The sequence below is a fragment of the Macrobrachium nipponense genome, chromosome 1 (genome assembly GCF_015104395.2).
Source record: "Macrobrachium nipponense isolate FS-2020 chromosome 1, ASM1510439v2, whole genome shotgun sequence".
Taxonomy (NCBI): Eukaryota; Metazoa; Arthropoda; class Malacostraca; order Decapoda; family Palaemonidae; genus Macrobrachium; species Macrobrachium nipponense.
In genome coordinates this window covers 41,286,211-41,311,210 of record NC_087200.1, presented here as the reverse complement: position 1 = coordinate 41,311,210, position 25,000 = coordinate 41,286,211, and the positions used below count along the sequence as shown (strand labels likewise).

Genomic DNA, 25,000 nt, shown 5'->3' with positions numbered 1-25,000 from the left:
GGCTGGGTGAATTTCTTCAGGAGGTATTCTTAGTGGGTCCTCGGGTGTTATCTCTGCAAGTTGCCACGGTTTCCTGGGTGTTGAGTGTCCTGTAGCATTTAATGCATAAGGCTTTAGTGCCTTAGGTTTTCCCCAGTGTTTTTGATATTAATGCTTAAGGTAATTATGAAATTGAAACTGTGTATTTATGGCATAATTTGTTAACCCTGCTTTTGATTTTTATGGTCCATTATTAATTTGTTTCTATAGTTGTAACCGTATGTTTTCTTGCTAACTATTTGCTAACTGCTCGTATTAAGGTTACTGTATTAATTGTGATTACATTATACAGATCCTGTATGTAAAGTAATTATTTTTCCCCATACTTACATGGAACTTTTATTTTTGGTTATTTGATGTACTGACTCATTCATTTTGTTAAAGATTGTTATACTGATTGGTCGATATTTGCCTTTTTGATATTTGCCTTTTCTGATAATATTCAGATTAAATGTGGTTATTTTTGCTTAATGGTTTTTACTTTGCCACTGGTGCCTTTATAAAAATATTTAATTCAAACAATTGTACATTTTATATATAATAAATTAGTCTTAAGGTCTCTGTTTCGTATTACTTGTTTCGTCCTCCTTTGACTGTCTCAATTGCTGCCAGATTTTCAGTCCTGATAATTTTTTTTTTCATTTATTTTTTTTATACTTATTTTTTAAAGAACCTGATTAACCCAACAGTGGTTCATAACAATATGTATATGAATATATATATATATATATATATATATATATATATATATATACTTTATATAACTAGTGGATTACTTTCATCTCTATGTAAGGTGCAGAATTACACTAGGCATTTATTCAAGAGCTAATACACATTGAAGTATATATAATAAAAACTTACGGCAATAATATCACTTCCTTACTTTTCGTTTGTTTTAAGTGTTTATTAAAAAAATACATTAGTTGTTTACAAATTTTATATTTTATGGTGAAAAATATTTTACAATAATTTTTAAATATTTAAAAAAAATTTATGCATTTATCCGTAAAATATTGTTTAAAGGAGTCTCTTAATTGTAAATTTAAAATCAATCGGGATCTCTGCATCCATTCCTGAATCATAGTTTTCAAATTTGGATCAATTAATAGTTTCCCGTTCGTATATCCTTGCCACAGTCTAGTAATAAGTTTACTTATCAACATTACTATAGTTTTTCTGTCTTTTCTAGAAATTGGCTCGAAATCAAACTTTATCATCCCTAGAAGAAGAAGAAGAAGAAGAAGAAGATTCACACACAGTTAATCTTACAAACTTGCAATAGTTTTTGCAGAAACTAAATTAAGTTTTTCCCTGAAGAACAAAAGTAAAATACATGCATCATATTTTCAGTGTTTCCACATTCAATGCAATATTGATCTCTTAATATCGGTAAACTATAATCACCCAAGTGGTAAAATCTGCAAACTAATTCCATCTACTGACTGCTGTGGAAAACATTTCTAACCGACTTATTTCCAAGTAATTGGCCAACAGACAGCCACCTTTGTATTCAGGACTGTACCTCTTTCCAGATATAAATATGATAAAATATTACAGAAAATTATGTTTTTTTTTAAGATTCCCTCCCTTAATGCATTACCTTTTCGTATGGAATTTCACATGTAGCTTTGATATGAAGGAACAATAAAAGACGGTAAGATAGTATGGAAAATGGAAAGTTTTACTCGTAGTCAACTTGGCTAACGAAAACTTCGTCAATATTGGTGATCGTCAAGTTAATAAATATCAGTATATGGTTTTATACTAAGTTGCATAGCGCTTAATGGGTCATAAACAGCAAACATGCAAAACTATAGTACGTATTATGAATCGTACATAAGCAGAGAAAACCTAAACGATACATCGTCTTCAAAGCAAAACGAATGAAGGAATATTCAGCTAAATGCAAGTCATCTGTAAACATGAAATCACTCCTAATGCGAATTAAAATAAGAAATCTATCTCAGAATCAATATATTTCATTTAATGTTAACTGAAGGGGAATTTTTAGTTGATAATAATTTTGCCAGCTCCCAGCCGCGAGCCTAGGAACCCAGAAATCAGGACGTACAGTGAACCTCCTTCAGCCACACAGCTATCACAAGAGAATTAGATGTCAAAGGACATTTGTAGGTTAATGCGTATATATATACATACATACATACATATATATATATATATATATATATATATATATATATATATATATATATATATATATATATATATATATATATATATATATACGCATTTGTCCTAAAACACCAAGTCAATGTGTGAGAAAATAACTGCATTCCTCGTATGTTGAAAGAGTCACTCATTGTCAAAGATGAAACTGTCCTCTTACCAAGAAAGAAAAAATGTGATGCAACAAAGAGGCTCTGACATTCATAGACGGATTACGAAATGAAACATTTTCTTACCTAAAAGTGACGTAAAATAAGGGTACGTGCATGGGGCTGATACCTGGGACCCGCTGCCGACAACATTTCGAATAAATAGAAGGAATTCGATGTTCAGGTGGCTTGTACAGACGAATCTTTCGAATCATAAATCACAGATTACATCTAATTGATTTCCAATTAATAAAGACATAATCCATTAATAAAGACATAATCCCTTGAATACTTGAATAAAAGCCCTCTGGGCACTCTGCCTCTGGCTGCATTCCCTGAATTAACGACTGCCATTCCAGGATTAACTAATCTTTCATTGTTCCTCAGTTAATCATACGTACTGAGTTTATTGTCAGTGAACTACAAAATTTACTCAAAATCCTTTCTTTCCAGTTAGTGTTGTAATAGTAATATAGCCATTAAACAATATTATAACTACAGTTAAAAGTGCTTATGAACATTTATTGACCCCATATCACATACAAAGGTTTCAAGTTAACGTACCCTCAACTGTCAGTTTTATTTGCTAGTACCGGTAGTTACTTTTTTGTGAAACCTCCTACGCATATTTCCAAAGACAGCAGATGTTTCATTTACTGCGACCAAGCGTCAAAAAACCTTGCACTAACTGTTCGCATTATCATGTACCGTTAATATTACGGCAATCAACGTCGTTGATTCATAATATCTTGAAACTAAATAATAAAATTAAAACCTATCGTTTTTCTACAGGCATTTCCATCTGTTTTCTTTTTCTTAACCGGCACTCAAGTCAAAGGAAAGGAAATGAAAGGCGAGAGAAGGACTAAACCAGTCATTACTCTCAAAAGAATAGATATTTACCTTTTACATATCACGACCTCCTTTCTCGTGAAGCTTTCTTCCAACAATCTCTCTCTCTCTCTCTCTCTCTCTCTCTCTCTCTCTCTCTCTCTCTCTCTCTTCAAGAGCAGCTTTCAGTTAACAATGACATTATATATATATATATATATATATATATATATATATATATATATATATATATATATACATATACACACATATATATATATATATATATATATATATATATATATATATATATGTGTGTGTGTGTGTGTGTGTGTGTGTGTGTGTGTGTGATATATATATATATATATATATATATATATATATATATATATATATATATATATATATATATATACAATCAGATGAGAGCATTAAAAAGGGTCCAGGAATCCACCAAACATTGTGAAGAATATTTTATTAGGAACGTTTCATACTACTTCAGAGTACATCTTCAGCCTGTAATTATAAATTGTGACAATTTAATTAACAGTAAAATAACACATTAAGACTAAAACATCAAGATAATAAGTTAATTAAAAACCTTAGAGAACATTTAAAACAAGCAATAGACTAAAACTTTAAGAATATGGTAATTAAAATTTATAGAACATTTAAAACAAATAATGAGGGGACAAGTACCCTAAGCGAAAGTAGAGAAGGGAATGATTTGAAAACACAGTTCGGCCCAGATCTCAGTTATGCTAAATACAACGTGGCAGCAGCCACGTTTGCATTTAGAGAAGGAGCCAGTCGTTTGATGTATAATGACTCAAGTGTCGTTAAGTAATTGTTGGGAGTGCTGTCAATGATTGAGAAATGTGTTTTATCAATATTAATTTTACATATTTTGGCGTGGTTACGGATATTGGATAATTCTGGATTTGTTATTCGTTGTCCTGTTCTGTAGCTAACACCTAAGTGAAGTGACTAGAATATCTCACTTTTAGTAACCGTTTGGTCGATCCGACGTAAATACCAGGACAACCCGGACAATTAAATTTATAAATGACGTCGGATCTCATGAACGGTGGTAGTTTTTCTTTCTGTGTAAAAAATGTGCCAATTTTTAATGGGTTGACAGGAATCAAGTTTAATTTTAAACAACCTATTTCACTTTCAATGATTTTCCTTATTCGCTCGCCTAATTTGTTTTTATATGTAAAAGGAATGGTACAGTACATAACTAGCTTCTTAACATCATAGGAAGGAACTTGCTCAGAAAAATTATTATTTAAAATTCTATTTACTACATTATAAAAAACATTTACTGGATAAGAATTGTTAATAAAATACCTCTTTAAAAATTCAATTTCTTCGTGAAATAAATGCCAATTTGAGGTATATTTCATAGCTCTAAAAACCATGGTTTAGATGGCATTAATTTTAAAATTCAAAAAACAAAAACTATAAAAATTATTACCCAAACCCGAAAATGTATGTTTCCTAAAAATGGTAGTGCTGAGTCTATCATTTTCCTTAACAATCTTCAGATCTAAAAATGACAAGCAGTTATTATCCTCGGTTTCCATAGTAAAATTTATATTATGATGCTGGCTATTCACAAAATCCAAGAAGGCTTCACTTTGCCACTTATATTTAAATAATACAAAAGTGTCATCAACATACCTTCGATAAAAGTGTGGCTTAAAATTAGAAGGGCATTCTGTTAAAAATTTTGATTCTAAAAAGTCCATAAAAATATTTGCAGATATTTTTATGGACTTTTTAGAATCAAAATTTTTAACAGAATGCCCTTCTAATTTTAAGCCACACTTTTATCGAAGGTATGTTGATGACACTTTTTTATTATTTAAATATAAGTGGCAAAGTGAAGCCTTCTTGGATTTTGTGAATAGCCAGCATCATAATATAAATTTTACTATGGAAACCGAGGATAATAACTGCTTGTCATTTTTAGATCTGAAGATTGTTAAGGAAAATGATAGACTCAGCACTACCATTTTTAGGAAACATACATTTTCGGGTTTGGGTAATAATTTTTATAGTTTTTGTTTTTTGAATTTTAAAATTAATGCCATCTAAACCCTGGTTTTTAGAGCTATGAAATATACCTCAAATTGGCATTTATTTCACGAAGAAATTGAATTTTTAAAGAGGTATTTATTAACAATTCTTATCCAGTAAATGTTTTTTATAATGTAGTAAATAGAATTTTAAATAATAATTTTTCTGAGCAAGTTCCTTCCTATGATGTTAAGAAGCTAGTTATGTACTGTACCATTCCTTTTACATATAAAAACAAATTAGGCGAGCGAATAAGGAAAATCATTGAAAGTGAAATAGGTTGTTTAAAATTAAACTTGATTCCTGTCAACCCATTAAAAATTGGCACATTTTTTACACAGAAAGAAAAACTACCACCGTTCATGAGATCCGACGTCATTTATAAATTTAATTGTCCGGGTTGTCCTGGTATTTACGTCGGATCGACCAAACGGTTACTAAAAGTGAGATATTCTAGTCACTTCACTTAGGTGTTAGCTACAGAACAGGACAACGAATAACAAATCCAGAATTATCCAATATCCGTAACCACGCCAAAATATGTAAAATTAATATTGATAAAACACATTTCTCAATCATTGACAGCACTCCCAACAATTACTTAACGACACTTGAGTCATTATACATCAAACGACTGGCTCCTTCTCTAAATGCAAACGTGGCTGCTGCCACGTTGTATTTAGCATAACTGAGATCTGGGCCGAACTGTGTTTTCAAATCATTCCCTTCTCTACTTTCGCTTAGGGTACTTGTCCCCTCATTATTTGTTTTAAATGTTTCTATAAATTTTAATTACCATATTTCTTAAAGTTTTAGTCTATTGCTTGTTTTAAATGTTCTCTAAGGTTTTTAATTAACTTATTATCTTGATGTTTTAGTCTTAATGTGTTATTTTACTGTTAATTAAATTGTCACAATTTATAATTACAGGCTGAAGATGTACTCTGAAGTAGTATGAAACGTTCCTAATAAAATATTCTTCACAATGTTTGGTGGATTCCTGGACCCTTTCTACCCTAATAATTAATATTTTTATATTATTATATATGTATATGGTATATGTATTATGTATATGTAGATGTATATGTATATGTATAGTATATTGTATATGTCTGTATATGTATATGTATATGTTATATGTATATGTATATGTATATGTATATGTATATGTATCTGTATATATGTATATGTTATATGTAGTATGTATATGTATATGTGTATGTATATGTAATATATATGTATATGTATATGTATATGTTTATATGTATATATATATATCTGTGTGTGTGAGTGCTTATATAAGGCATAAGTTGTTCTATTTACTAAATATACAAGATCTGGGTAATCTTTTCTTTCTGTGAACTAATTTCTAGTTTTTTTTCCTCCCTTATCCACTCACGCTGAAAGTATCATTATTTTTTTTGAGGTGAGCGTGATGCCCGTCCTTCTCCCCACCACAGAAGAAAATATAAAAGAATCAAAAGATTGTGAAATGTTCACTTACATAGGTAAAATGATAAGGTTGATCGTATGACAAAAATGTTTTGGAAAGAAGAAAGACCTAGAAAAGGAAAATGTAGGATAGAGGAACTGGAAAGGAACAAGCCTTGATATCCAGAAAGGGCGAGAGTGCAGACTATTGTTTGGCCTTGAGCTTCTTTTTATTCATCTTCATGACGAAATGACCTACAGAAGTAAAGACAATTATGTATGTATATATGTATGTATAGACAAATATGAATAATATATATATATATATATATATATATATATATATATATGTATATATATATATATATATATATATATATATATATATATATATATATATATATATATATATATATATATATATATATATATATATATATATATATATATATATATATATATATATATACTATATATATATATATATATATATATATGTATATATATGTATATATATATATATATATATATATGTATATATATATGTATATATATATATATATATATATATATATATATATATATATATATATATATATATATATATATATCTATATATATATATATATATATATATATATACTATATATATATATATATATATATATATATATATATATATATGATATTTATTCGTGCTTATTATTATTATTATTATTATTATTATTATTATTATTATATAATAATAATAATAATAATAATAATAATAATAATAATAATAATAATAATAATAATAATAATAATAATAATAATAATAGTAATATTATTATTATTATTCTTATAGGCTATATCCTATTTTTAAACGAATATTTACATCGAAATAAACACAGGAAACAGAGATTAGGTTTTCCGTTAATGACTTCTCTTTGGAATGAATTAAGAACAAAAGGAAAACAAATAAATTTTAAGACAGGCATTGGTTCAGAGAATTCTTCGCACGATTCCTCCTATGGAAGGTGATAGTGTCTTCGTTTATTTCTAACAGGTGTTTAGGGACGCAATTATATATGTATTGAAATGGGTTCTGAGAAGTCAAGAGGTGAAGAAGCTTTTGTGACTACACAAACACACAGATATTATGCTTTCATGAATGTATGTATGTATTTTTAAGTGTCTGTATTACGCTTGCTCTATTCTGCAAATTGTTTGGGAATGATATTGCTACCCCTACATTCTTCTCTATCTTGGCGTCAGCTTACCACAGGACAAGAAGTAACTACTGGGTCATAAATTTATCCGAAATGGAAGAGCAGTTTGAATATATGAAAGGTAATGAAAAATGGAATCGTTCACTCGCACATGAATCCTTCATCCTTCAAGATCTGTGTGTTGGGTTGGTAAATCTCTCTCAGTTGATTATGAGGCCTTTTTGGTTCTTGTATGAATAGGAGCCAATAAACGGGAGATTTATCCACTTGAAATTTCCGGAGATTTATGAAATTCAGTTCCGATATTGTGAAAAAATTTACTCTTGGTAAACCCAATTTTGGAACTGGCAGTAATCGTCGTGGTTCATTTTCTTCGGACAAATCTTAAGCCATCTTTTGACTCTTATTTGGATTAGAACCTTAATAATTAAGAAAACATTACTGTTTCTATTATATTTTTCAAAGACAATTAGTAGGATAATTGAAAATTTAGACCGATTCCAAAGTTGTGTGCGCGAAGATTATTTTTTTTTTAAGCAGTTTCATTCTATAGGAATGACTGAAATGTAAAATCAAATTTATATAACAATTTCTCTATAATGTACTGTACGAAACTATTCAGTAAAGCATAGAAATAAGACCACACCTATAGACCATCTGCATTATGGCCCTGTCATACTCAACTCCGTTCAACAAATGATGTACTTCATTAATAAACATGAAGTCGGGGTGAGAGGCTTCTCTTTTCATGCGTCTCACCAATACAAACCGACTTAACTGAAGGCCATGTTACTTCGTGGTCTTTTCAGCTTAGTGCCTTTCCCTGGGTTGTACCCCGCATTTATATGTTCTGAGATACCTTTGGTGATGTTCAGGTAAATGTCAAGGAGAAGGGCACACGATTATATCGTTAGTTGATAATTTTTGGGGGGCTAAACAGTAGAGAAAATAATATATTTAATGAAGCACAATTGGCACTAAACAGGCACTCAAGTTGGAGTTCCGCGTTGGACGAGTTGGTAACGTGCCCGACTACCGACCTCTGGGTCCGGGTTCGATTCCCCGCGCTGCCTACGCGGAATCAAAGGAATTTATTTCGGGTTATAGAAATTCATTTCTCGATGTGGTTCGGATCCCACAATAAGCTGTAGGTCCCGTTGCTAAGTAACCATTTGGTTTCACAGCCACGTGAAAATATCTAATCTTTCGGCCAACCTCGGAGAACTGTTAATCACCTCAGTGGTCGGGTTAAACTAAGTTTTACTTAACTTTAACTAAACTTGGCGGAAGGTTCGCGGGCCGCCGTGTTCAGTACTACCCCCTCGTATGTATATTTCTCATTGTCTAAAAAAAATTATCAAAAGACCTCACCTGTACTGCATTTTAGTCGTATATAACCTTTCTATATTCGTCTCTCAAAAAAAGTATATCAATAAACGATATCTTAGAGCAGCCGTTTCCTTGACATTCACAGATATTCGTCCCCAAAGACTTCTTTTCTGGGAAATTAAGTTAGTTTTCCAGATCTGAGAGAAGTTCCCCAGATTAAAACAATTAGACTTTCCCAGCTCTGGAAATCTTACTCGTGAGTTATTAAGTTATGTAAATGGAAACTTACAGGAAATCATTTTATCACTATTGCTCAATGTCATTGATCCGTCTAGAGTATTGAAAGAGTTCTGGAATAATTCTGAGAATGCTTTCTTGTATGTAGTGCGTGATGCAAGTTGGTTTGTTTTTTAATGTTTTCATTATTTGTTTTCATTCAAATAAAGGCAAAGCTATAAGCATATATTAAAAGACAAACAAATTAAGGCAGATGAGGATTTCTCTCCTTCTGGTAAATATTTATGGAGGAAATCATCGATTTATCTATCTGTACAACATGCGCATTTGAAATAAAAATATGCAATATTGATTGTCAACATTTAAATAATTCTGTAATGCAAAGCGTTTGTTTGTTATTAATAAACTACAAATATATTTTAGGCCATAAGAATGAATTCAAAGATATGTTATCCTTTATCTTCTTTGAAGTTGTAATAATGAAAAGCATCATTTTGGTAAAAACAAAAAACGCTTTAAATTCATGAAGCATAAGTAAACTGTTTGACCAGTGACACAACTATGGATATTCCCAACGGAAGCCTTTCAGTAAATACAACGAATACGTCAAAAGTCACCATAACAAAAGGAGCAAGTTTCTGAGAGCCAATAAAGTGATAAAATGAATGATATAATGGGAAATACCAGGACTCATTACAGCAAAAGGCGATAACTTCAAAGACCTAAAACAATACGAAGGACGTTTGATGTTTCTACTGAAAAGGGTCTGTTTTCGTGTTCCGTCACAATAGAATGAATTATAAAAAGAAAAGGGTCGTCAGAGAGAGAATGAAATGGGGACGAAGTTATCCATTGAATTTTCAAAGTGACGTGTTTAGACGGATCACATAAAAGACGGGTGAGAGCTAAATTAATTTTTTTGGGTCTTGAAAAAAAAGCCGGGTGGGAGAGGGGGGCCCGTTATTAAAGCGCCGCACTTGAAACCATGGGGAATCTTTTCCTGTCGGCAGGAAGATAACAGTCTTTGAAAGACCCATTAATTTTGGCTGAAGAGGTTAAACACGGAGATGATTCTGACGTCATAAAAAAAATTGGTAAAATGGCAGCGAACAAATAGAAGCAAAATCCAGTATTTAAATAAGGAGACAAATAAGTTTACTAAATACCTCATCAGGTGATACAGAAATTTTAGAGCTCCAAAAAGCCTGCGCTAGTCACAGAAAGTAGTTAAATAACCATTGTAGGGCGCATTTTAAAGAAGAAAGAGAAAATAAATTTTCTCAGCAACACCAAATAAATGAATAACGAAAGTAGGTTAGTAATATTAACTGCAGAACACAAAGAGCCTTTAACGTAGCAATGTAAAGACTAAACTTGCTAATCTGCCTGTACAGAAACGTTAATATGGACTTGCGACGTCCACTCTACAGCTATACCAGGACAACCTAGTTAAAAGATCTATATATAGTTTTGATCGCACGAGTGAAATTTCTGAAAATGGAAATGAAAAAAGTAAGTAAGCAACTGGTACAGGTATTTAGGATGCAAATCTGGACAGATGAAGTGACGAATGACAAATGGATTCCAACTGAAGGCGGAGTACCACTCAAGGTTTATACCTAAATTACATTTGACCTCTTTTCTTGTTTATGTTTCTGTGGCTGGGCAGAAAAAAAATCACTACTATGAGATTCAGGGTCTCTGTAACACGGTTTTTTGGACTTTGCTCCTTGTCAAAGCATCGGATGTAGCTGAAAGTTGACATTTGTATATTTTACAACCACACACAAATTTTGTCAGCATTATCAATAACCTAAACCCGTTGGTTTTGATTTTTATAGAGTAAAAATCAACTAGCCGACGCCACGGCCAATGATTACGAGCCAAGAGTCGAAAAACATTCATTACGTAATCAAGGTAAACAAACACCTCTTGACTAAATGTTGCCCCGCCCATCCACCAGACAGAAATGCCATCGGCTCTGAAACCCAAAGACTTTATGAATGGCGGAACGATACATAGATGTGGATGGGGTATCAGTGCTAGCGTAGTAATACTACTGTAGCAGTAGTGCCGCAACAGTATAGCAGTAATATACATGAATTAAACGTTTAGACCAACTGCTGGGATCCTTGAGGATCATTCAGCACTTCTTACAACTACTCGAGAAATTAGTTTTTATAGCCAGAAGTTAAATTTTCTAATCCAACAATGCCCATGGTAGCCTTCAGTGTTATCCTGAATTATAACGAGGCGAAAGTGGGTGGAGCCTCATGAAGTCACCATTCTGACGATAATTATTGGTGAAGGTTTAAAGCCAATATACGGTACCGGCTATTTTTTTTCAGTAAATAGGTAGATAGCCAATAAATAAAATTGCTTGACATAGGATATAACAGTTATCAAATCAAGCTTGTCTACTATGTTTTTGGTAATTACCAACTATTCCCTACATCTTGTCAATCTGATTGTGACCTATAAAGTAGACTGTAATTTCTTTGGAAACTTATTCTGGGAATTAGACTAATAATCGAAGTGTTTTTGTATTTATTAACATATTTTGTTGGTTTGTTCATTATGACAATTATCAGTGGGGAGGTTCCAGAGTTCATAAAGGTGTACTGCTTTGCTTGTATTTAAATTTGTATGTCATTGTTGCCAGAGGTTTAGCCTTCGTTACGTATAGCCAATCATCCATCGAGAAACAGGGAAGAAATGATGTCATAAGTTACGTAACGAGTGCGTTCGAAACCTTTTCTCTGAGTAAGTTGTCCCGTCTTCAAAAAAGAAAAAAAGGTCACTTTTACATTATAAGTACCAAATTTATTCAACCTACGTAGTGCAGAATACACTCAAAATTTATGTGTTGATATAATATGTATTCTGAATAAGCGTTATATTTATGAAATGCATAGATAAAAAGTTATTGCGAAAAAACCGTGTTACAGAGGCCCTGAATCTCATAGTAGTGCCTTAGGCTCACCTTCTCCTCTGTCTGTATTTATCAAGGCACATACTAAGCTCCACGGTTTTAATTTGCAACAGACACCTAGCTTCAGGTTTCGAATATAAAAGATATATCCTACTTTAGGCTTGTTTCCTGTACTATTAAGTTTATATGACGAAGCCATAAAGCGGAGAATTGCTCGAAGATATTACTGTGTTGACGGACAGGATGATAGACCTACGTAATTCAATCATTGTTAAACAAAATAATGATAATAAAATTGTAATTATATTTAGTTGTATTTAGCTTAAAAGACCTGTGAGGCCTGACCTGCGTAAACTCTCGTTAATTGGCAGTTTGGCACTGACAATGTTAAATTTCATCTATCATCTATGTATTTATTTGTATCTATCCGTGTGTACATTAATATATATATATATATATATTATATATATATAATAATTATCTATATATATATATATATATATATATATAAAAATATATATAAGTCATTTCACATTACCGTGATTCATATACATACATCGAGCTACAATGTCCTTTAATATCTAATTGGCTCTACCTCGGGATTAATTTGTTTTCGTACATGCTTAACCGAAGGGGAATTTTTTACACGATTATAGATTTGCCTGGTCCCTGGCGCGAACCCAATAAGACATTCAAATCCATGAACGTCAGTGAAGCTTTTACCAACCCCACCACCGCTTCACTGACGTTCCTGGATTTGAATATCTGCTTGGGTTCGCGCCCGGGACCAGGCAAATCGATTATCGTGTGAAAAATTCCCCTTCGGTTTTTAAGCATATATGAAAATATATTAATTCCGAGGTAGAGCGAATTAGTTATTAAAGGACATTGTAGCTCGATGTATGTATATGAATCACGGTAATGTGAATTGACTTATATATATATATATATATATATATATATATATATATATATAATATATATATATATATGATATATATATATATATATATATATATATATATATGTATATATATATATGTATATATATATATATATATATATATATATATATATATATATATATATATATATATATACATATATATATAAGAGGTTCAGGAGGTCCATTGATACTAAACATGAAGGCCAAGATTTATTATAAAACGTTTCGCACATAAACTTTGTGCATCTTCAGTCTGTAAAAAGAGAAGTGCATATATTAAAAACTAAAAAACAGGATTCACAATAGTATTCATGTTAAAATGCAATAAAATATAAATAGTTAAAAAAGAGAAGAAGAACCACTGAGGTACCAACCGACTAGAATGGAAGGAAAGCAAGGAATGATTTTTGAGAGAGCCAGGTCCAAGACGTTGACTATGCCAGATGTAGAGGTGAAGCCGAGGTGTTGTTATTCAATGGGGGAACCAGCCTTTTAATAATTAAAGATTCCAAGGTAGTTAGGTGGTCCGGGTCTTTAGTATAACCTATTATCGAGAAGTGCTGTTTTGATACATTTATTTTGCATTTGGTGGCATGATTCTTGATACTAGAAAATTCAGGATTACTAATTCTTTGACCTGTTCTGTAACTGAAACCCATATGACTACAATATCTCATCTGCAGTAATCTTCGAGTCGATCCCACGTAAGTTGCAGGGCATCCTGCGCATTTGAATTTGTATACAACGTTGGATCTCATGAAGTCCTGCAGACGATCTTTGAAATTAAAAAGCGAGCCAATTTTGCAAGGATTGTTTGAGATAAGCTTAATTTTGAGATAAGGAATTTCTTGTTCTATTATTTGTGAGAGTCTAAGAGAAAACTTCGAGTTTGTTATGTATGGAATCGATGCATACATCAGTTTCTTTGGGACATCCATTAGCGGAGGAGGTGGTTGGATATAGTTACTTACTAATTTGTTAATTATATTATATACAATGTCTTTGGGATAGGAGTTTTTTCGAAAAAAGGTTATTAAAAATTCCATTTCGTTATGAAAAATTTGCCAGTTGGATGAATATTTCAAAGCTCTATAGACCAGTGTGTATATGGTATTAGTTTTAAAGGTTTTCTGACAAGAACTATAGAAGTTATTGGCTAATCCCGTGAACGCCTTTTTTTCGATATATACTGCAGTCGTGAATTCAGAATTGACTCTAGTGACAAGAATGTCCAGAAATGGTCATTTGTTTTCATTTTCTATCTCCATTGTGAATTTAATGTTGGGATGTTGTACGTTAATGTGGTCCAAAAATTTTGCTATTTGCCACTGATATCTGAAAAGTGCAAATGTGTCGTCAACATATCTTCTGTAATACATTGGTTTACAAGAAATAGGACAATTGTCTAAAAATTCTGTTTCCAAATATGACATAAAAAAGTTAGCAAATATTGGCCCAAGTGGCGACCCCATAGCAACTCCATCGACCTGCGAACAGAGTCGTTGATTAAAAATAATCAACGACTCTATTCGCAGGTCGATGGAGTTGCTATGAGGTCGCCACTTGGGCCAATATTTGCTAACTTTTTTATGTCATATTTGGAAACAGAATTTTTAGACAATTGTCCTATTTCTTGTAAACCAATGTATTACAGAAGATATGTTGACGACACATTTGCACTTTTCAGATATCAGTGGCAAATAGCAAAATTTTTGGACCACATTAACGTACAACATCCCAACATTAAATTCACAATGGAGATAGAAAATGAAAACAAATTACCATTTCTGGACATTCTTGTCACTAGAGTCAATTCTGAATTCACGAATAGAGTCGTTGATTAAAAATAATCAACGACTCTATTCGCAGGTCGATGGAGTTGCTATGGGGTCGCCACTTGGGCCAATATTTGCTAACTTTTTTATGTCATATTTGGAAACAGAATTTTTAGACAATTGTCCTATTTCTTGAAAAACCAATGTATTACAGAAGATATGTTGACGACACATTTGCACTTTTCAGATATCAGTGGCAAATAGCAAAATTTTTGGACCACATTAACGTACAACATCCCAACATTAAATTCACAATGGAGATAGAAAATGAAAACAAATGACCATTTCTGGACATTCTTGTCACTAGAGTCAATTCTGAATTCACGACTGCAGTATATCGTAAAAAGGCGTTCACGGGATTAGCCAATAACTTCTATAGTTCTTGTCTGAAAACCTTTAAAACTAATACCATATACACACTGGTCTATAGAGCTTTGAAATATTCATCCAACTGGCAAATTTTTCATAACGAAATGGAATTTTTAATAACCTTTTTTCGAAAAAACTCCTATCCCAAAGACATTGTATATAATATAATTAACAAATTAGTAAGTAACTATATCCAACCACCTCCTCCGCTAATGGATGTCCCAAAGAAACTGATGTATGCATCGATTCCATACATAACAAACTCGAAGTTTTCTCTTAGACTCTCACAAATAATAGAACAAGAAATTCCTTATCTCAAAATTAAGCTTATCTCAAACAATCCTTGCAAAATTGGCTCGCTTTTTAATTTCAAAGATCGTCTGCAGGACTTCATGAGATCCAACGTTGTATACAAATTCAAATGCGCAGGATGCCCTGCAACTTACGTGGGATCGACTCGAAGATTACTGCAGATGAGATATTGTAGTCATATGGGTTTCAGTTACAGAACAGGTCAAAGAATTAGTAATCCTGAATTTTCTAGTATCAAGAATCATGCCACCAAATGCAAAATAAATGTATCAAAACAGCACTTCTCGATAATAGGTTATACTAAAGACCCGGACCACCTAACTACCTTGGAATCTTTAATTATTAAAAGGCTGGTTCCCCCATTGAATAACAACACCTCGGCTTCACCTCTACATCTGGCATAGTCAACGTCTTGGACCTGGCTCTCTCAAAAATCATTCCTTGCTTTCCTTCCATTCTAGTCGGTTGGTACCTCAGTGGTTCTTCTTCTCTTTTTTAACTATTTATATTTTATTGCATTTTAACATGAATACTATTGTGAATCCTGTTTTTTAGTTTTTAATATATGCACTTCTCTTTTTACAGACTGAAGATACACAAAGTTTATGTGCGAAATGTTTTATAATAAATCTTGGCCTTCATGTTTAGTATCAATGGACCTCCTGAACCTCTTATGTCTGCGCTCCTGTATACCTCCTATATATATATAATATATATATATATATATATATATATATATATATATAATATATATATATATATATATATATATATATATGCTTAAAAAATCACAGTAGATGCACGTGACTTCATAAATAAGCGAATACCACGGGAAAATGATAGTCAGAAATCCAAGCGCTTTCGTCTTTATTCAGACATCGTCAAGGAGCTACTGACGATGTCTGAATAAAGACAAAAGCGCTTGGATTTCTGACTATCATTTTCCGTGGTATTCGCTTATATATATATATATATATATATATATATATATATATATATATATGTGCGTGTGTGTGTGTGTGAACACACGGATAGATACAAATAAATACATAGATGATAGATGGAATTTAACATTGTCAGTGCCAAACTGCCAATTAACGAGAGTTTACGCAGGTCAGGCCTCTGTATATTTCTGGGTCTTCGTCTACTTTTATCAGTCCTTCTTCCCATGCACTCTTGAGCCACTCGTCTTCACTGGTCTTCATATATTGCCCCAGTGCTCTGCTCTCGATGTTGACGCAGTCCTCTATGCTTAGTAGTCCCCTCCCTCCTTCCTTTCGTGTTATGTATAGTCTGTCCGTATTTGCTCTTGGGTGTAGTGCTTTGTGTATTGTCATATGTTTCCTCGTTTTCTGGTCTATGCTGCGAAGTTCTGCCTTCGTCCATTCCACTATTCTGCGCTGTATCTGATTATTGGCACTGCCCACGTGTTTATGGCTTTTATCATATTTCCGGCGTTGAGTTTTGACTTGAGTATCGCCTTGAGTCTCTGCATATATTCTTTCCTGATCGTGTCCTTCATCTCTTGATGTTTTATATCCCCTCCTTCCATTATTCCCAGGTATTTGTATCCCTACTCATCAATGTGTTTGATGTTGTTCCCATCTGGTAGCTTTATCCCTTCAGTCCTTGTTACTTTGCCCTTTTGTATGTTGACTAAGGTACATTTTTCTATTCCAAACTCCATCCTGATATCTCCAGACACAATCCTTACAGTCTGGATTAGGGTATCTATTTCCTTGATGCTCTTACCATACAGCTTGATGTCGTCCATGAACATCAGACGGTTAATTCTGTTGCCTCTTTTCTTGAGTTAGTACCCAGCATCCATCTTCTGCAGCATTTTTGTCATGGAAATCATGGCTACTAAGAAGAGTAGTGGGGACAGTGAGTCGCCCTGGAAGATCCCTCTCCTGATATTAACCTCTGCTAGTCTTATTCCAGAGCTTGTAAGTATTGTATCCCAGTTGCGCACTGGATTTTTGAGGAAGCTGATGGTGTTTTCCTCTGCCCTATATATTTTCAGGCATTCTATTAGCCATGTGTGTGGTACCATGTCGAAGGCTTTTTTATAGTCAATCTATGCCATGCTTAGGTTGGTTTTCCTTCTCTTACTGTTCTTCATTACCATTTTGTCTATCAGGAGCTGGTCTTTTGTGCCCCTACACTTCCTTCTGCAGCCTTTCTGTTGGTGGGGGATGGTGTTTGTATCCTCTAGGTAGTTTTATAGCCTTTCGCTGATGATACCTGTTAGTAACTTCCACATCATTGGTAAGCAGGTGATAGCCCCTAGCTGTAATTTAACTGTATGCAATCTGATCACTAATTGTTATCATTTTTTAATATTTTATTTTAACTACTGTTCTCAATATTATTGCTCCTATTGCCCTTGTTATGAATAGTATCTTTTATACTTCTTCAGCAACTGTGTGAATATTGCCGATTTATTATTTTTTATCATGCTATTTCATATATCTGGATTGTGTTTGTCATTGTCTTTACTTTGTATATTCCATGTATATGGCTTTGAGCTGAAGTGAAATTTATTATTATTATTATTATTATATATGTATACACACACACACACACACACACACACACACACATATATATATATATAATATATTATATATATATATATATATATATATATATATATATATATATATATAAACTAAATATACAAGGTGTAACACGAGTTTATGCAAATATTTTGTGAAATGAGAGAAAAAGTAATTTTCACCATAAGATGTTCGATAAATATATATGCATTTTAAGGCTTCTTTAGTTGGTGAGAGGAATTTTCAGATAACCATTATCATTAGCGCTGCTTTCATACAATGGAGGTTGGTAGCGGGAGGTCAGAGTAGCCTGGGATGTGGGGTGGGGAGGTTTGCCGTTTAGAAGGAGGATGGAACAATTAGGCTGATGCGAATAAAGTACCTCCCAATCAAGTGTATTATTTAGATTTTGAAAAAAAAAAAAAATCATGCATTATTGAATCCCTATAATTGGTATTCATTGGACAGGTAGGCATATTCATTAGACACCTATCAAAGATTAAAATATATTTTCAAAAATTCTCTCTCCATCAAAATTATTCATCAGGAACCAGTCACAGGCATAGGCCTAGTCATGTCTACTGATTGAAAAACTCCATGGCGAGGAGGCGAAACAGAGCCCGCTAGAATTCAACGATCACAAATAAATGTTGCCCAGCAAAATTTACGCTATTTACTTTATACCTAGAGCCATATGATACCACTGTAAGCTAATCGTTAAAATGAGATTGATTGGAAGAAAAGGAATCATAATTAAAAGATTGATAATCCATCTGCCTTATTCACTTCACTCTGGCCTCCATCCCTTACATCCCAGGTTACTTTAAACTCCATCGCGTTAACGCACCACTAGTGATAATGGTTATTTTAAAATTCCCACCACGACAAACGAAGCCTTATAAGCATATGTTTATCTAGTATTTTCTGCTCAAACTTACTTTTTTTTTTTTTTTGCATAAACTCGTGTTACACCCACCCTGTATCACACACACACACGCGCACACACACACACACACACACATATATATATATATATATATAAATATATATATATATATATATAATATATATATATATATTATGTATATATATATATATATATATATATATATATATATATATATCTGTATGTGTGCGTGCGTGTGTGTCTATGCAGAGAGAGAGAGAGAGAGAGACTTATACAGACGCACGCCCACTCACTTGCAGCTTGAAGAAAAATGACTGACTCACAAACATCGTGCTATAAAAGAAACAATTCGTCCTCAGTTCAAAACATGATAATCTTTCATTTTTAAGTGTTAAAAATCAACAATTATCGAGCGCAAATTTTTCTATCCTTTTTACGTATCCTTTCGGAGCCTTGTGTACGATTCAGAAACAAGCATCTTCCCACTGGAAGAAGGAAAAATACTTGCCTATCTCTCTCTCTCTCTCTGCCAATCCCCGCCATCCGCCCCTCCCCTCTCTCGCTCTCTCTCTCTCTCTCTCTCTCTCTCTCTCTCTCTCTCTCTATGATTTGAAACCGAGATAGATTTCATGTAAAATAAAAACCGCTTGGATGAGTACCAAAAAAGAAAAAAAAACGAATCATCGCTTACTTTATTAACTGTGAAATAACGCCCCAGCTTTTGGGAGCCGTCTAGGGTTTTGACGCAAACAGAGAAGAGCAGGGAAGGTGAAAGTTGCCGAAAAACCAAAAATGTCTCTTGCCTTATTTCCTGTTCCACTGTATTACATTTTCCTTCTCTCTCTCCCTTCCTGACTTCATAAAATAATCCGCATCTCTTGAGACTTAAGACTTGCCTGATTTGTTTAGGTCAAACTGGGTTACACCAGGATGGACCCTTGTTCACGGATAGGGTTTTGAAGCTTATAAGAGGTCTGGTGCGGCCCTCTGGACCTCGTTCCCCTACAGAGAAACAATAATGTATGATTTATTCTGTGCAATAACAGTACCAGAGTTCAAGACACTGGCAAATGTTATACACTTAGCCATGAAAGATACTCTAGTAATGTGAAGTGAGGAAGAATTGATGAGAAGTAGAGAGAAAAGATTAAAGCTTTTAAGAAGAATTTTTGACTGTGCAAATCAGAAGGAAAAGAGTAAGAGGCGAAAGGAAGTTGCTTACGACAAGAATCGACATGGGCGGTTAGACAAAGTTTGCTCGTGTGGAGAGAATGGAAGGGGATAGGTTGCTCATTGGACCAAGATTAATCTTTCTTCTAGATTTTGATTTCTTCATAGGCATGGATGGTTAAGTACCATATGTAACTCACATTTAAAAATACTACAAAGTAAGGGAAGATGCACTAGGGTGTAGTAAGAGGAACGGGGAACATCTTGGCAGATATATATATATATATATATATATATATATATATATATATATATATATATATATATATATATATATATATATATATAATATAATAGAATATATATATATATATATTATATATATATATATTATATATATATATATATAATAGGCAAAGCTCCAACCGAAAACCAATTGGCAATACTCGAATCATTTCTTATTAAACAACTGGTTCCCCAATTAAATACTCAGTCCACGTCAACTCCTCGGAACCGGAACGGACCCTGCACTCAGCTTTTGCCTTCAGAACTAACTGGTTATCACTGTTCTCTTTTCTTGTAACTAACTCCCTTTGCATTTCCTCATGTTAAGAAATAACTTTTTATCATGTTTTAATCTGAGTCTATTTTCAATTATGTTGTTCCTTTTAATTTTTAGCTTCGAAAATGGGACACATGGTCCTCAAACGTCAGCTTAATAAATCCCATTAAAATAGGATTTTGTTATCTCTCCTTCCTCCGATTCTGTATATCTGGTTTTTCAGGAACCGCCTTCAACCTCGGTATATATATATATATATATATATATATATATATATATATATATATATATATATATATATTATACCTATATATATATAAAACACCGTATCGTCATTCTCAGTTACCAGTAGAAGGTTCCACAGTAGTAACTCTTGTTTGGAAAGACGAAATCTATTTCTACAAATTCATTTCGTCTTGTTAAACAAGAGTATTACTGTGGATCCTTATATGTGTATATAGTATGTATGTGTATATATATATATATATATATATATATATATATATATATGTGTGTGTGTGTGTGTGTGTATATATATATATATATATATATATATATATATATATATATATATATATATATATATATATATATAAAGTGAGCTGAAGTATGGATACACGTCACAAAGAATTTGAGAAATAATTCGCTTGAAACTGCCCATAAATTTTCTGGCGTCCACAAAAGGCAGCAAAAGGATCTCTTAAGTAAAGCTACGCTCATTACACGTTCCTTCTTGTATTAAATGTCTTCATTGACTTACAAGAGTGTCACTAGAGATCCTAGAGATTCGGCTTTCTGTTATTGAAGTTAACCTCTGCACTCACAGATTTTTAAATCTGTTCGCAACGCCAACGGCCTTTGATATGTAGTATACGCTTTGGATTTGCTGTTATAAAAATTTCTTCCTGTAATGTTTTTCATTGACTTTTGGGGAAACGATTTTCTTCAAAGCTAAGGTCAAAATTTCAGTTTTGATTATACACTGTGTACTATATTTTACGAACCTCCTTGCTTTAACATGCTGGAGAAATAATGATGAATATTCATGTAACCAGTGTTTACCATAATCAGACCGAAGTCTGAAAGATTAAAGGCAACTTTTCAAATACTCAGAAATGTATACGAGGATGTTAGATGTTGATATCAAATGAAGTATTACAAGCTAAAGTTTAAAAGATTAATTTCTTGCATAATATATGAAGCAACAGAACAATTGACAAAATATAAAATTTAGAGATACGAAAAAGAAACTGCAAAGCTTTTAGCGTAGGTGCAAGGGTGGATTATCGTGTTTTGCGATAGTTCCGTCATGTGGAAATAATATATTACGATAGATGGTGAAAAGTGTTAGATAGATGACATGGAAAAGATATAAGGTGTACTCTCCTCTGTTCTAATATACTTTCCATGTCAGTATCTGGCCCATCATGAGACTTTCCTCCCTCCCGCACCTCCCACTATTTCTGAACTATGGACACTTTGCACCATCTATCTCCATTTTTCCACATGATGATCCATCCTTTCACCATGTTGAAGGTTTTGAAAATTCTTTTTTGTGCCTCCACGTTATATACATTTCAACTCTACTGTTGACGCATAAACTTGGACAAGCAATTCACTTATAAAGCTTCAACCTGTATTATTTCATTTGATAACAATATCTCGATATACCTTCCTTTAAAGATGGCCAACTCAACACCCCTTTCATATATCTACATGTATGTAAAGAGTTACATAAAGTCTTTCAGGCTAATTACCAATTCTAGAAGGACCAATTTTCTGAAAATTTTACTTACCTGAAATACGTGAATATGAAGATTGTGATGGTGAGAGTAAAGAGCGAGAGGAGGGCTCCGGTGAAAGTGATGTATCGCACAGCCTCAACAACACCTGATGCGTTCGTCTGGAAAGGAACATGAAAGCAAGCTTTAAAGAAATGTATACACACATACACACACACACACACACACACACACACACACATATATATATATATATATATATATATATATATATATATTATATGATATATACATATATATATATATATATACATATATATATATATATATATACTATATATATATATATATATATCTATATATCTATCTGTATATATAACATATATATATATATATTATTATCTATACATATATCATTATATAATATATTATATATATATCATATCTATCTATATCTATATCTAATATCTATATCTATATATAGATATAGATATAGATAGATATAGATATCGATATATATATATATAGATATATATATATATATATATATAAGATATATATATATATATATACTATATAAATTATAAATGGCCCATTGAAACACTGGTTTAATGCTAAGGACTATATTTCGGTGGACTGACTCCTACCTTTATCAAGTAGTGAATGACAAAATAGTTACATTTGCGAAATATATAACGGGAGTTATGCCCTTAGGTGATGCTTGGGGTCACCGCTAAGGCGACATTGGACCTGTCAGTTGTCTTAATCATCTTCATCGTTGCCTTCAGGAAGATATTGTCTATATGGTCAGTGTCCCCAGGCTCCATTGGGAAAGTTAGCGGTGACCCCAGTCATGACCTAAGGGCATAGCTCCCACTATAGGATTTACAAATGTAACTTCTTTTGTCATTCACTACTGGATAAGGGTGGGAGTCATTCCACCAATATATAGTCCTGTAGCTTTATATTTACCCACATATACATTTATATAATAAATAAATATATACATAATTCCACGTTGGCCGAGTGCATTTCGCGCTCGGCTACTATTCCGGTGGTAGGAAGTTCGATTCTCGGCTCAGCCAACGCGGAACCAGAGGAATCTATTTCTGGCGATAGAAATTCATTTCTCGATACAATGTGATTCGGATCCCACAATAAGCTGTAGGTCCCGTTGCTAGGTAACCAACTGGTTCCTAGTCAAGTAAAAATATATTTAATCCTTCGGGCTAGCCCTAGGAGAGCTGTTAATCAGCTCAGTGGTCTGGTAAAACTAAGATATACTATACTATATATATATATATATATATATATATATATATATATATATATATATATATATATATATATATGTGTGTGTGTGTGTGTGTGTGTGTGTGTGTATGATTGTAAATAAGACTTTATAAAGGATGTTGCACACAATAAATAATTATATATCTAATTGATAGTACTAATCCTGTACTTCTCCTCAAAGAGGTCTAGTTCACTTACCTGATTTTCGATAACATGAAGACACTGGGAATAGTTCGTCCATCCACCCCATAACCAGACACCCTTTTCGTCACATTCTCGGAAAGCATAAGCTGAAAAGAAGGAAGATTTAGTGAAAAATAAAACCTATATCATACAGTATACAGAGTATATAGAATGTGAATATACACATGGTTTATAGAGATAAAAGAGTATACGTTAGGTATACATACACACACGCACGCATATTTATAAACTGCTGTGTGTATATATGTATGTATGTATGTCTGTGTATATGTATGTTCCAGCATAACTCTGAAACGCATTGAGCAATTGCAACCAAACTTGGTATATGAATGACTTACTATACATAAAAGAATACTGGGGGCGGCGGGTACAGCATAACTAACACCAAAGGGATGAGAAGAAATTGGCATTTAAAAATAACCGAAAATGACATATACTAGTGTCTATGCCATATTTTCAGATGCCCTTCAAGTCCAAGGGTGGGAAATATAAAATGTCAAAAATGCTGGGCATTATAATTGAAACAACAATCTTAACAGGAAAGGGTGAGAGTGATAGTAGAGGATGGATAGAGGGAGATAAAGAAAAAGGGACGATATTAGGAACATTGGCATTAGGGGAGAGAGAGGAGAGAGAGAGAGAGAGAGGGAGAGAGAGAGAGAGAGAGAGAG

The 25,000-nt window shown here is 32.8% G+C and overlaps 1 protein-coding gene across 1 annotated transcript in view; it reads right to left on the bottom strand.

Moving 5' to 3' along the window:
* Positions 1–25,000, bottom strand: part of LOC135219286 (corticotropin-releasing factor receptor 1-like) — a 472,633-nt gene that overhangs the window by 224,503 nt on the left and 223,130 nt on the right. Inside the window, exons 4-5 of the mRNA XM_064255916.1 lie at positions 24,324–24,415; positions 22,887–22,993 (exon numbers count right to left, since the gene is read on the bottom strand). Coding sequence (XP_064111986.1) covers positions 22,887–22,993; positions 24,324–24,415 — 199 coding nt within the window. The remainder of the gene's footprint in view (positions 1–22,886; positions 22,994–24,323; positions 24,416–25,000) is intronic.